Here is a 15957-nt window from a genome sequence, read left to right on the forward strand (position 1 = left end):
AAAATATTGAAAATGTTTAATTAAAGCAATTGCAAAACCTATTGGTTTTGCATGATTTACAACATATCAAGTTTTTATATCTGACTGTGCCCATTTAAGCATTTTGTATGGTAAATATGTGCCAAACCTGTTTGCTCATCTTTATTACCTACCATATGAAAATCACTTTAATTCCCAGAATATTGTGAGATCTACATTGGGAAATATGTCATATGGTTTGCACAGTTATTATGAAATAATTGGTATACTCCTATATCTTAACCTGTTGGGGACGAAGGGCGTATGCATACGCCCTTGAGTCCTGGTACTTAAGGACGAAGGGCGTATGCATTCGCCCGTGGGAATTTCGATATCGATCGTCAGGAACCCAGTGCAAATGCCCAGGGGGGTCATCAGAACCCCCCCCCCCCCCATGTCGGCGATCGGCGCAAATGGCAAGTGAATTCACACTTGCGATTTGCGCCGATTCCGGATCATACGGGATCTATGGTGACCCGGAATATAAGGGGGATCGCGGTTGTCTAAGACACCTACGATCCCCCTGAAGGGATAGGAGGGAGTTGGCAGGGGTGCCACCCCTCCTATCCCTGCTATTGGTCGTCAGAAGCAACGATCAATAGCAGATCAGGAGCGGGGGGGGGTTAACTTTAGTTTTCCCCGTCCTGCCCACCCACAATAGGCTGGGCAGGACTGGGAAACCGAAGGGGACCCAGTACCGAAGTCCACTTACCATGCGGAGGCAGAGGGCGACGGTGATCGGCGGGCGGCTATGTTGTGCGGAAGAAGAGGATGGCTCCCTGGATCCTACAGAAGCTGGTAAGTTGCCTAGCAACATCTGGGGGGCTACAGTCTGAGACCTCTATACAGTGGTCTCTAAACTGTATCCCTCCAGATCTTGCAAAACTACAACTCCTAGCATGCCCAAACAGCTGTTTGCTGTCTGGGCATGCTGGGATTTGTAGTTTTCCAACATCTGAATGGTCACAGTTTGGAGATTACTGTGCAGTGGTCTATAAACTGTAGCCCTCCAGATGTTGCAAAAATGCAAATCCCAGCATGCCCAAACAGCTGTCTCGGCATGCTGGGAGTTGTAGTTGTGTACCTTCAGCTGTTGCATAACTACATCTCCCAGCATGCCCTTCGGCGATCAGTACATGCTGGGAGTTGTTGTTTTGCAACAGCTGGAGGCACACTGGTTGGAAAAACTGAGTTAGGTAACAGAACCTAACTGAAGGTTTTCCAACCAGTGTGCCTCCAGCTGTTGCAAAAGTACAACTCCCAGCATGCACGGTCTGTCAGTACATGCTGGGAGTTGTAGTTTTGAAACAGCGGGCGGTTTGCCTCCTCCATGTGAATGTACAGGATACATTCACACAGGCAGGTTTACAGTAAGTTTCCTGCTTCAAGTTTGGGCTGCGGCAAATTTTTCGCCACAGCACAAACTCCTAGCGGGAAACTCACCGTAACACGCCAGTGCGAATGTACCCTAAAAACACTACACTACACTAACACAAAATAAAGGGTAAAACACTACATAAACACCTCCTTACATTGTCCCCCCCCCCCCCCAATAATAATGAAAAACATATTGTACGGCAGTGTTTCCAAAACGGAGCCTCCAGCTGTTGAAAACAACAACTCCCAGCATTTCTGGACAGCCACTGACTGTCCAGGCATGCTGGGAGTTTAGCAACATCTGGAGGCCCCCTGTTTGGAATCACTGGCGTAGAATACCCCTATGTCCACCCCTATGCAATCCCTAATCTAGTCCTCAAATGTGCATGGAGCTCTCTCATTTCGGAGCTCTGTCGTATTTCAAGGAAACAGTTTAGGGCCACATATGGGGTATTTCCGTACTTGGGAGAAATTGCACTACAAATTTTTGGGGGGCTTTTTCTCCTTTTACCCCTTATGAAAAGGAAAATTTGGAGGCTACACCAGTCCAGTTAGTGTAAAAAAATAAAACATTTTACGCTAACATGTTGGTGTTGCCCCATACTTTTTATTTTCACAAGCAGTAAAAGGAAAAAAAGACCCCCAAAATTTGTAACGCAATTTCTCCTGAGTACGGAAATACCAGATATGTGGGTGTAAAATGCTCTGCGGGCGCACAACAAGGCTCAGGAGTGAGAGCGCATCATGTACATTTGAGGCCTAAATTGGTGATTTGCACGGGGGTGGCTGATTTTACAGCGGTTCTGACATAAACGCAAAAACATAAATACCCACATGTGACCCCCTTTTGGAAACTACACCCCTCACGGAACGTGACAAGGGGTATAGTGAGCCTTAACACCGAATTTTCATAAAATTTGGATGGGAAAATGAAAAAAAAAATTTTTTTTACTAAAATGCTGGTGTTACCCTAAATTTTTCATATTCACAAGGGAAAATAGGAAAGAAAAAACACAAAATTTGTAACCCCATTTTTTCTGAGTGAGAAAATACCCCATATGTGGATGTAAAGTGCTCTGCCGGCGAACTACAATGCTCAGAAGAGTAGGAGCGCCATTGGGATTTTGAAGAGAAAATGTGTCCGGAATTGAAGGCCACGTGTATTTACAAAGCCCCCCCCCCCATGTGACCCCATTTTGGAAACTACACCCCTCATGTAATGTATTAAGGGGTGCAGTGAGCATTTACACCCCACAGGTGTCTGACAGATTTTCGGAACAGTGGTCCGTGAAAATGAAAAATAAAATATTTCATTTGCACAGCCCACTGTTCCAAAGATCTGTGGGGTGTAAATACTCACTGCACCCCTTATTCAATTCTGTGAGGGGCATAGTTTCCAAAATGGGGTCACATGTGGGGGGGGGTCCACTACTCTGGCACCACGGGGGGCTGTGTAAACGCACATGGCCCCTGACTACCCTTCTAAAGGAATTCTCTTTCCAAAAGCTCAATTCTCTTCTGAGCATTGCAGTTTGCCCGCAGAGCATTTTACGTCCTAACATGGGGTATCTCCATACTCAGAAGAGATGGGGTTACAAATTTTGGGTGGCATATTCTCCCATTACCCTTTGTAAAAATGGTAAATTTGGGGGAAAAACTGCACTTTAGTGAACATTTTTTTTTTTTCATTTACACATCCGATTTTAACGAAAAGTCTTAAAACACCTGTGGGGTGTTAAGGCTCACTGGACCCCTTTTTACGTGCCTTGAGGGGTGTAGTTTCCAAAATGGTATGCCATGTGAGGTTTTCTGCTGTTCTGGCACCATAGGGGCTTCTTAAATGTGACATGCCCCCCAAAAACTATTTCAGCAAAATTCACTCTCCAAAATCACATTGTTGCTCCTTCCCTTCTGAGCCCTCTACTGCGCCCACCGAACACTTGACATTCACATATGAGGTATTTCCTTACTCGAGAGAAATTGGGTTACAAATTTTGGGGGGCTTTTTCTCCTATTACCACTTGTAAAAATTCAAAAACTGGGTATACAAGAACATGCGAGTGTAAAAAATGAAGATTTTGAATTTTCTCCTTCTCTTTGCTGCTATTCCTGTGAAACACCTAAAGGGTTAGCACACTTACTGAATGTCATTTTTGATACTTTGAGGGGTGCAGTTTTTATAATTTGGTAATTTGTTGGGTATTTCTAATATGAAGGCCCTTCAAATCCACTTCAAAACTGAACTGGTCCCTGAAAAATTCCGATTTTGAAATCGTGTTTTTGTGAAAAATTGGAAAATTGCTGCTGAACTTTGAAGCCCTCTGATGTCTTCCAAAGTTAAAAACATGTCAACTTTATGATGCCAACATAAAATAGACATATTGTATGTGTGAATCAATATATAATTTATTTGTAATGTCTATTTTTCAAATTTTTCATAAAATTTTTGAATTTTCCACCAAGAAATGATGCAAACAACAACAAAAAACGTGGTCTCAAAATGCTGGAGGTGCTCATCCCCAAATGCAGTTGTGCATATATACTGGGGGAGCAGATCCTGCCCTTGTAGTCCATTGCTAGGGGCGATCCCCAGCATAAAAATGCATACAATGGAGGATGCCTGCAGCGGACTACAAGTGCCACGGTAGAATCCTACACCAGATAAACGCTGTGGATGTGTAACAATTAGAATAATACAATACAGAAATTTAGGTGCACTACTGTGGTAGATGTAACAATGACATTGGCTAATCCCTCAACACTGATGTTAAAATTGAGACATTCGCCAGTGTATCCTTATATTAAGGACACACCAGAGCCCGCACACCAACGCCAAGGTTTCTCAGATGGCACGGGACCTAACGCTAACCTACCTGTGCGTAATAAGCAAAAACCAGGGGCCAGTGGGCAATTACAGCAGCACTAGGTCGACATGCTGCCTGCTCCCAGTTCCCTCCAGCGTGACTAAGCACACATACAATGGAAGGGGGGAGAGAGGCTACAAGCCCCACCCAAGTTGGCTGATATAGGTGCATGGCCTCACAGGTGCAACCCTAATGCTGCCTGGAAAATGTTCAAGGCGCATTAACATATGGAGTTTACACACCTCCAAGTATAAATTTACAAACAACAACAAAAAACGTGGTCTCAAAAGGCTGGAGGTGCTCATCCCCAAATGCAGTTGTGCATATATACTCGGGGAGCAGATCCTGCCCTTGTAGTCCGTTGCTAGGGGCGATCCCCAGCATAAAAATGCATACAATGGAGGATGCCTGCAGCGGACTACAAGTGCCACGGTAGAATCCTACACCAGATAAACAGTGTGGATATATAACAATTAGAATAATACAATACAGAAATTTAGGTGCACTACTGTGGTAGATGTAACAATGACATTGGCTAATCCCTCAACACTGATGTTAAAATTGAGACATTCGCTAGTGTATCCTTATATTAAGGACACACCAACGCCAAGGTTTCTCAGATGGCACGGGACCTAACGCTAACCTACCTGTGCGTAATAAGCAAAAACCAGGCTGCATGTCGACCTAGTGCTGCTGTAATTGCCCACTGGCCCCTGGTTTTTGATTATTACGCACAGGTAGGTTAGCGTTAGGTCCCGTGCCATCTGAGAAACCTTGGCGTTGGTGTGCGGGCTCTGGTGTGTCCTTAATATAAGGATACACTGGTGAATGTCTCAATTTTAACATCAGTGTTGAAGAAATGATGCAAGTATCGACGAAAATTTACCACTACCATAAATTAGAATATGTCACAAAAAAAACAGTCTCGGAATCAAATTTATAAGTAAAAGCATGCCAGCGTTATTAATGCTTAAAGTGACAGTGGTCAGATTTGCAAAAAAAATGCTCCCGTCCTGAAGGTCATAATCGGCTCCGTCCCCAAGGGGTTAAGGAGCTCCATAATTCTTTTTTCATGAGGGTTTCATTGGTGAGTTGCCATAAAGACTTGGCATATCATAAAAAATGTACGGGTATTCTCTGTGTTTGGACGCCATTTTTTTTCTCACTGTGAGTACATAGAAAAGTGCAGGGGACACACAGAACATCCCTTCCATGCTGAATACTACACCAAGTGGTGGCATACTTTTGGGTACATATAGGGAAATAGTAATGAAAAGTAATGCAAAAAATTTTTTGGGGCTAAATCCAACAAGATTTCAGGATTGTTTCAAGGCAGACTATGCAATGGATGTCCAACATCTGATTCATTGATATGAACCACTTTGGTCCTGTGCAGCAGCATTAAAACATCTGGAGTTAAATATATTAGAACTGTAGACTAAATGCCTTGTTAAAAAGTCATGTTACATAAAGCTCCAAGTCATTGGAGACACTCAGCAGGAAAGAAGAACTTAGCCGCTTGTTGTGGTCCCAGTTTGTCTTTGAGTACAAAGTATGCCATCTGAAAGAATATCCATCCCTTAGTGAATCATGTCCTGTTTATGAAGCAATCCTATCATCCTGATTCTTAAACAGATGTAGTTTTACTTTGTCCATAAATACACTAAGTTATCTTTATATTGTTTAACTTTGTATCCTGAAATGATGACACTTCTTTATAAAGCATACACGTATTAAAGGCTAACTTCGCCTTCAGAAATGAATTACCGTATTATTATTCCAGTGAATCTTAAATGAAAAATAAAGCAGCTTTACAAATAGTTTTTACTAAACATTTCCTTTGTTGTTTCTTCAGCTCCCATGCAGACTGGTATGTCTCCATGGTAACAGACAACAAGGGAATCCTGCATAGTCTTTTTCTGCAGTCATACTCTTCCTAAATTCGATAGTGGTGCAATCTGGTTGGTTGCTATGGGCAACTGCACACCTCTTCTTACACAGGTTTTGATAAATCACCCCCATTGTATTTGTCAAGCCTATAACCAAACATTTCTGTTCAGGGATTGTTTGAATATATTATTGAAAAAAACGTTTACAGTATATTTATTGCAAATGTTTCTCCCTTTCTCCTGTTCTCCTCCACCACCACTTCCCCTCCCCCATGAAAAAATTGGCTGTGTTCTTCCTTATGAGAGCATTGCAGATGTGCGAAGGATACACTTGTTCCAAGAGAAGCTGAGAGGTTCCACCCTAGGAACCATGCCAATGATCCCGCAGATTTTAGTCTAGTCTACTGGCAGCCAAATATCCTCCTCTCTCTTTAAATGTATAATTTTGTGTATTGGATGGGTTGCTTTGTTTTGGTTGAAAAGTAAAGAGCCAGCTGTCTATAATCTGATGTAATGTTACCTTGGAAACCCGAAATAAAACACACAGGCACCGTGGTCTGAGCTACAACTAATAGTTTTGCCAACGGTATTAAAAAGGTTATGCCATACGGCAGTGGGAACGCTTGCTTCACCAAAAACATAGATGAGGGTTTTGGAAAGATTTACATGAATGTGCACAAATTGACGTCACTATATAAAGTTAGTGAAAGCATGTCAAACATTTAGAGAAGCTACTGTGAACAAATGTTTCATTAAAAAAAATGGTTATACAGTACATGTACTAGATCTATTCTGTTCTCCAACATTAACCTTCATCTTACATAAAGTTATAAAATTTGTAGCAAAAAGCAATTTTAGTTTGTTAAATTATCAAATAACAAGAAAGAGAAAAACGGAGTCACTTATAAAACGTATATCATTTTATTAATTCCGTGGAATGTAAGTACATAAAGATTGTATATATATATTAGTTAAAAATATTATTTTTCAAGGAGGAATAAGGCTAAAAGGTGGTGTCACCGGCTCTGCAATGCCACCTTTTAGCCTTATTCCTCCTTGAAAAATAATATTTTTAACTAATATATATACAATCTTTATGTACTTACATTCCACGGAATTAATAAAATGATATACGTTTTATAAGTGACTCCGTTTTTCTCTTTCTTGTTATTTGCTAATTCTGTTTGGAGTTCACATACCTATAGCCAACACCAGTACCTGGATTAATTGATAGTGCTTGGTCACTTACATACTGCTCAGTCATAATAATAATTTTTCACTTCCAGGTTTTAGTTGTCCGTTTGGGTATTATTTGTTAAATTATTTAGATTGAAATAGAGTAAACCTCCAAAATATAGTTAATCCTGATACATAATGGTTAGTAATAAAGACAAATGTGTGTAACCATTATATTGTGGGAGAGGCAGGAAAGCCATGTGTCAGTGCTTTCATAAGCCATGAATTTGCTGTTGGTCCCCATGGCTTTTTGACATGCAAATTGTTTTCAATCTGTTTTTCATTAACATCACATATGGTCACATGTAATAAAACATATAGACCACGTCACATAACAGTCAGATCCTAACCTTGCTACAGATGAAGAATTCCACTCATTGATAATCCAAAATGAAGATGAATTATTTATATTGTGTTAGCACGTTGGCTATTTGACCTAGATTTCCATATGAATGCTGTATACTTATTATTTAGGAATATTTTTCCTCGTCTAGTACAGTTAGTGGTTTGTCACTACGTTCTCATTAGCAATTTTTCCTGACAGACGATATCTTCACATCATTTACTTTTTCGCTGCTTTGGGTTGTCCTTCTGAATCCTAGAGCAAATTCTCTCCTGGCCCCAATTATTATACATTATAACTAGACTACAAAGTATTTAATGCAAATAAAAATAGATACAAAAAACAAATGTGCTGATTAATTATTGATCGAGGTTAGAGATGATAATGATACAACAGCAGCTGTAGGAATATATTCTCAATTTGCTACTTATACATAATGATTAGTTCTTACACTGCAGGCAGGCTGCACTACTTCAATTTCATCTAGGCCTTAAATGGGCACTGTCTTTAAAGGACATCTGCAGCAAAAGACAACTCATCCCCTATCCACAGAATAAGGGATAAGTGTCTGATCGCGGGGGGTGGGGGAGCAGATCTCCTGCACGGGGCCCCGCATTGCCGCACTATGTGAACGGCTAATGCGTGTAGCGTCGACCTCTCACATACAGTTTTATGGGAGAGGCAGGGAGGCACGAACGCTGCCTCCCTGCCTCTCCCATAGAACTACATGGGGGAGGAGTGTCGGCCGCGGCATCATGCTGCGACTGGCACGCCTCCTACACGGCAAAGCCATGGCCCTGTGCAGGAGATCGCAGGGGTCCCAGCGGTCGGACCCCCGCGATCAAACACTTATTCCCTATCCTGTGGATAGGGGATAAGTTACCTTTTGCTGTAGATGTCCTTTAAAACAAATTTTTGCTATTGCACTCCTTATAGTAAATAAAAAAAACTTTATGTACTTTGTTTAAAAAAATATGCTTTCTATGTTTTATTTGTGTTTAAAAAAGCTAGGTGTTTCCCTACTTGTCCAGAGCACATTTCCCCCTATCTCTTGCACAGACTTGGGACTACTGCTGGCCTGGCAGAAGTCCAAAATCAGGAAATGCAGTCTGAGGGAGGGTGTGTGCATCCTTATCCAATCATAGCTCATCTCACACTGAACTGCTCTAGGCTGTGTGTAGCAGAGTGAGGGAGGAAGTTCACCCATGTATGGCTTCAGATGATGTCACACCTGCTGGGTAACACCCCTTTCAAGTCTGTGAATCTGACTGAGACTGAGCAGAAAATGCAGAACAATATCAAGGTAGAAAAAAAAAAATAAAGGCAGGGGGTGGTTTATCATGATGGGGGCAGTGAACTGAGAGGATTATAAAATTTAACAAGATCATGACAGGTACTCTTTAACTCCTTAAGGATGTAGGGCATACCTGTACGCCCTACGCCCGGTCCCGGTGTTTAAAACGATGTCACGCCGTGACCTCTCATCACACCGGTTCGGTCCCGGCTGCTCATCATAGCCGGGACCCTGGGCTAACAGCGCGCGGCATCGATCGTTGTGCCGTGGGCTGTTAACCCTTCAGACGCGGCGATCAAAGTTGACCGCCGCGTCTGAAAACGAAAGTAAACGCTTCCCGGCAGCTCAGTCGGGCTGATCGGGACATCGCGATAAAGCTGGGACGCAGGCGGAGGTCTCCTTACCTGACTCCGCGGCGTCCGATCGTCGATTGATTGCTCCAAGCCTGAGCTACAGGCTTGAGCAATCAAGCCCCTATCTGACTGATCCATGCAAAGCTATGGCTTTGCAGGGATCAGCATAGGAGATCAGTGTGTGCAGTGCTATAGCTCCCTATGGGAGCTATAGCACTTCAAAAAAAAAAAGTGGAAAAAAGTTAACAAAAGCCATTTAACCCCTTCCCTAAGAAAAGTTTGAATCACCCCCTTTTTCCCATTTAAAAAAAAAACTGTGTAAATAAAAATAAACATATGTGGTATTGCCGTGTGCGAATATGTCCGAACTATAAAAATATATTGTTAATTAAATCGCACGGTCAATGGCGTGTGCGCAAAAAAATTCAAAAATAGGATATTTTTGGTCACTTTTTATATAATGAAAAAATGAATAAAAAGCGATCAAAAAGTCCGATCAATACAAAAATGGTACCGATAAAAACTTCAGAACACGGCGCAAAAAATGAGCCCTCATACCGGAAAAATAAAGGGGTTATAGGGGTTAGAAGATGAGAATTTTTAACATATACATTTTCCTGCATGTAGTTATGATTTTTTTCCGAAGTACGACAATATCCAACCTATATAAGTAGGGTATCATTTTAACCGTATGGACATACAGAATAAAGATAAGGTGTTATTTTTACCGAAAAATGTACTGCGTAGAAACAGAAGCCCCCAAAAGTTACAAAGTTCAATTTTGTCGCACAATGAATTTTTTTCTGTTTTGCCGTGGATTTTTGGGTAAAATGACTAATATCACTGCAAAGTAGAATTGGTGGTGCAAAAAATAAGCCCCATATGGAATTTTATGTGCAAAATTGAAAGCGTTATGATTTTTAGAAGGTGATGAGGAAAAAATGAAAATGCAAAAATGGAAAAACCCTGTGTCCTTAAGGGGTTAACCAGTTAATGCTAGCACATGGTGACTGTGCCACAACAATGAGGAGGAATAAAGTTGAAACAGTGCGCACACTGTGGTATCTCAAAAGCAGTTAAGTTCTTTGGTATATATACCTGTTGGACAAAGGTTCCTTCAGTCGTAAGCTGTCTCTCAAGATTCCCCAATACACATGCTCACTTTTTGTGTATGCATTTTAAATAGGGAGAGGGCAGCCAGCGGCTTATTTTCCCCAAAACAGTAAATCAAACATGTTAAAATTCACAATGCCTGACTGTTATCATCTTAGCCTCGTTAAGAGACTATATGTCAGGAGACTGGGGAAGCTGTCTCCTGACATACAGTCTTTTCATGAGGCTGGAAAAGCTGGGTGGCAGGGGAACCCCCCATAATAAACAAACATACTCGCCTCCTGCATCCTTCGTCCTCTGCTCTGGTGCAGGCGGAGTGGTGACCTCTGTTTTGGTGCGTATCGGACAAGGTATTTGGGACATTTGCATGAGTACAAGTATGTGTGCAAATGTCCAGTATCTGTCCCGATACCAGTGTCTGTATCGGGACATCCCTACCAAAAATAATAGGTACACTTTAAGTCAAGTTCATTTTGTAAGTTGGATATAATAAGAGTGTATTGGACCTCAAAGCAAAATATTGGATAATTTTTTTTTAGCATTATTGCATAAATAAGTATTGTTGCCTGGCAAACTATGAAGAAATATTAGTTATAAGGAATAAAAGGGATACTTCGCCTTAAGACATCTTATCTTATAGCCGCCTCGCATTGAGGGGGCAGGGCGTGACGTCATGAGGGGAGGGCTATGACGTCATGAGCTCCCGGCACCGGCTGCAGCATTCCGAACAGTTTGTTTCAAACGCTGAGCAGTGGCGCACCCCTTTAATGTTCACATTTTTGTACTAGAAAATTTTACCTGCCAGATTACAGCAGATTGCTTAAGTCCTAGCATTTTGACAACCCATGTCACATGCCTTATTACAGCATATGGGCATTAAAGTGGTAGCTTTCCATCTTGGATCTCCTCAGCCACACAGAGCAAGCAACTAGTGACTCTCTAGCTCTTGGACCCAGTCCTTGTATTTATTACAGTTGAATGGCCATGTGTCATACTAAATTCATGAGAAATGAGCAGCCAACAACAACAACCACCACATAGTAGAATATGGAATATCAACTTTTTACCTGGAGACTTAAGAGCCCAAGCAACCTCACATTAAAAGAGTTGCCTTTACTGTTTAAACATACCTTTACTGTTCCAAAGAACAGTTCCAGCCTTAAAATATAGGAACAGACAATCCATTTATTTAAAAGTCCTAAAATCCATAACAAATTGTAGGACAAATGCACTGCTCACTCATTTCAGGCATCACATGGCCATTAGCTTTGCTATGCTATACTTAGCATTGGTTGTTCCCTTAAGGTTCAGTTCACAGCCTTCTTACTTCTTTCTAGTGGTTTTCTCATTACTGTGTTTCTTCCTACTGAGACTTTTACCAGTCAGTGAAATGAAATGGTCACACAGATTTGCAGCATCACTTGTGACCTGTCAGCCACATTCACTTTATCTTATTCTCTCCCCTACTAAGCAGCATGCAATGGTGTTCTAATGGTATGTCATTACCCACTAAGGTAGTAGCTAAAATGTATTCCCTAAAGGTATGACGGGGTCAGCAAATATCTAAGAATCGGGATATGATAAATGTAACTTGCTACCTTCTTACAGACATTGAAACCTTTGAAATTATTTGTATCTGCAGTTGTGCCCCGCTAGAGGGAGCTCCCATGGTCAGTCCCTTGGAAGGTTAGGAGTTAAGTGGAGAAAAAAAAAAATAATGCATGTCCTATTTTTTATAATCTCAGTTCAACTCCTGTAAAATACCTTGACACCCAACAGACCCCATTCAAGTCAATAGGATCAGTTGGGACCTGGCAGCGTTCGGTGTACACGTTCAGTGTGAACAATTGCAGTGTGAACCTAGTCTAACCTATTTCATTTTATTTTTCACCTAATCGAGAATGGAGATGTTCCATGTGGAGGCCATACTAATGCATCTCTTATCATACCCTACTGATGGCAGAATGGAATGCTTTGTATTAAACATAAAACATTGTAAATGAGTTTATTGTTCGAACAAATACATTTTGCAATGTTAGTCTTCACAGACCTAGTCTACCTCTAGGGGAGGAGTGGAAGTATCATATTGTATAGGATTTGGCCCGTGGACAGAATCTCTGTTCCATCTTGTTCCATCTGCTGTCACTGTTGCTGGAGAAGACATGCATTTTTCTGTTATTGTTTTATTATATCGTGCTCTTGAGGCAGAACATCTGGGATGCAGCACATTTGATCAAACACAAAAGTAAAGGAAATAAATAAACATGTGACTTGAGGTTGGGGAATATCTTTTGTATTATGATAGGCTTGGAGCCTCCCATTAACCAGTTCCTTGCCATCTTGAAAATAGTGTTGAGGTCTATGGCTGTAGAAGCCTGACATTCGCTAAGTAAATATCAATATACAATGTTCTCAAAATCCCTGATCATTTACTATACTGCAAAAAGTATATATATATTTTTTTTTTGTTAAGGCATGTCTAGGATAGTCTATATGTTGCAAATTTTGCCCTTTCTTCTCCAGATATCAAACCACAAAATGTGCTGGCCTCCAATTTTCCTAGGCTGTAGTTTTCAGGAAGCAAAAGGTACTTTAAAAATGGCACAGGAAGAGGTAGAAAGGAATAGAGACGCTGAGGCAGGGCTCTTTACAATATACTACAGTTTTCAGAAAGTGGAGTGTTCTGGTTTAGTTAAATGAGTTTACATAAGAATAATATCAAGAACTATAATAATAAAAAAAAGTCACCTTAAAAATATTGCTCTGTTATTCCCACTTTTGTTGTTTGTTATTTTTATTCACTTTCGATACTTTACATTGGCAAACAGGAAACATAGTAACATAGTTCATAAGGTTGAAAAAAAGACCAGAGTCCATCACGTTCAACCTATATCCCTAATGAGTCCCTACAGAGTTAATCCATAGGAAGGCAAAAAAAACCTCATACTAGAGGTAAAAAATTCCTTCCCGACTCCAAATATGGCAGTCAGAATAAATCCCTGGATCAACGTTCTGTCCCTATAATTCTAATATACATAACCAGCAATGTTATTACTCTCCAAAAATGCATCCAGACCCCTTTTATATACTTTTACAGAGTTCCCCATGACCACCTCCTCCGAGAGAGAATTCCACAGTCTCACTGCTCTTACAGTAAAGAACCCCCATCTGTGCTGGTGTAGAAACCTTCTTTCCTCTAAACGGAAAGGATGCCCCATTGTTATAGATACAGTCCCTGGTATAAATAGATCATATTTTAATCTTAATTTTTATCTATAGCTTTCTAATGCTTCTTCATTGCCGTCCTCTTTTAGTAGCTTAAATGCTTTATATTTGGCATTTATTGCCCCCTTTAACATTTTTATTCATCCATATTGGTTTTCTTTTATTTCTGACCCTTTTATTCCCATATGGTGTATATACATCTTACAGTGAGAGTTTAAGATATTTTTAAAAGTCTCCCATTTAGTGTCAGTATTCTTGTTTTTAAGGAAATTATCACATTTTATATTGTTAAGGGCTTCTCTGAGTTGGTCAAACTTTACCCTCCTAAAGTTCATTGTTTTTGTGGCCCCTCGAGAGATTCCCTTATTGAAGAACAAGTTATAATGTATTATATTATGATCACTATTTCCTAGGTGTCCTTCAACTTGCACATTAGTTACTCTGTCAGGTCTGTTGGTTAATATTAAGTCTAGTACGGTGCCCCCTCTGGTCGGGCCCTGCACCATTTGGGACAGATAATTGTCTTTAGCTATAGTCAGAAACCTGTTACCTTTTATGAGATTCACAGGACTCAGTCTCCCAATTTATATCAGGATAGTTAAAGTCCCCCATTATCACCTCATTCTGATTTGCTGCCTTGTTTGTTTGCCTCATTAATTGATCTTTTGCTTGTTCCATTATGTTTGGTATCAAGAGGCTCTGCCTACTGTGATACCATTTGGGGGATAGAGCATTGTAGGCAAAAAAAAAAAACATAACCAACTGGGCTCTAACCTGAAACAGTTATGCAGTTTTGTAGGCACAACACTTAAGATTGTTGGAACTCCCATACCAAGTTTTGAAACAATCTAAAGAGAACTCATCATCATGCCAGGGTGTTATTATCCCAGAGATGGATGTAATGTATGAATGAAAGCTTCACTTTTATTCAGATATGAGACAACACATTTTGTCATATATATAAAATAAATACAACATATTTTCTTAGTGAGTAGTAGCTAAAGGTGGGCTCTCTCTCGGGATATTATACATGATTTTCTCTATTATTTGAATTGTTTGGTTTATAGGACTGGTTTGATCAAGTATTGCATATAGGATATTTATCATTATATTTGTTGATGACATATATTATTACAAATATGTAGGTTACTTGGGGTATGTTACACTGCCTATATTTATTAATGTACAATTTGTTTTCCTGCTCCAATAGTCAAGAGAACAGTCTGAAGACGAGTCAGAGGAATCGGTCAAATTTAAGAGGCTGCACAAGCTTGTGAACTCTACACGGAGAGTGAGAAAGAAACTTATAAGAGCTGAAGAAATGAAGAAACCCAATCCAGAAGGTGAATATGACAGAAGAGGCCTTTATAGTTTAAAGGGGTTCCCCGGTGAAAACCTTTTTTCTTTTAAATCAACTGGTGGCAGAAAGTTAAACATATTTGTAAATTACTTCTATTAAAAAATCTTAATTCTTCCAGTACTTATTAGCTGCTGAATGCTACAGAGGAAATTCCTTTCTTTTTGGAACACTGATGACATCACGAACACAATGGTCCCTGCTGACATCTCTGTCCATTTTAGCAACCATGCTAGCAGATGTATGCTAAGGGCAGCATGGTGGCTCAGTGGTTAGCACTGCTGCCTTTGAACTTGGGTTCAAATCCCACTAAGGACAACAATAAATAAACTGTTATTATTATTATAATAACGTCAGCAGAGAGAACTGTGTTCGTGATGTCATCAGAGAGCATTCCAAAAAGAAAAGAATTTCCTCTGTAGTATTCAGCAGCTAATAAGTACAGGAAGGATTAAGATTTTTTTAATAGAAGTAATTTACAAATATGTTCAACTTTCTGCCACCAGTTGATTTAAAAGAAAAAAGGTTTTCACCGGAGTACCCCTTTAAGACTCCATTACTCCATGCTATTATTGATGGTTTTCTACAATGCAGGGTATTCTGACCTGCACACTGCATATCATGCCACATCTCCTTCCCCAAAATAAATGGGGATTTTGTTTGTGCCCTAATCTTTTCCTATTGTACGAGATTACAGGTACATGTAATTCCTAATCTAGGTTTGCTCTTTAACTCATTCACTGCTTGTGTAAATGTATCAAATAAGGACCATATTTTCCCAACATCATTGTAGCCAGTCTGTATTAATGCAATGATAACAGATTCAGTGTAAAGTTAAGAGAGGGTCACTATAACTATTGTCTAATTATCTTCTATTAACAAATTGAT

The 15957-nt window shown here is 40.3% G+C and overlaps 1 protein-coding gene across 6 annotated transcripts in view; it reads left to right on the forward strand.

Annotated features, from left to right (window-relative positions):
• The window catches only part of SASH1 (SAM and SH3 domain containing 1), a 200434-nt gene that overhangs the window by 121912 nt on the left and 62565 nt on the right, over window positions 1-15957 (forward strand). For all 6 annotated transcript variants that reach the window (XM_056566754.1, XM_056566757.1, XM_056566756.1 and 3 more), the window contains one exon: window positions 14923-15055. In XM_056566754.1, the coding sequence (XP_056422729.1) occupies window positions 14923-15055 (133 nt within the window). The remainder of the gene's footprint in view (window positions 1-14922; window positions 15056-15957) is intronic.

This window comes from Hyla sarda, chromosome 3 (genome assembly GCF_029499605.1).
Source record: "Hyla sarda isolate aHylSar1 chromosome 3, aHylSar1.hap1, whole genome shotgun sequence".
In the NCBI taxonomy this organism is placed as follows: Eukaryota; Metazoa; Chordata; class Amphibia; order Anura; family Hylidae; genus Hyla; species Hyla sarda.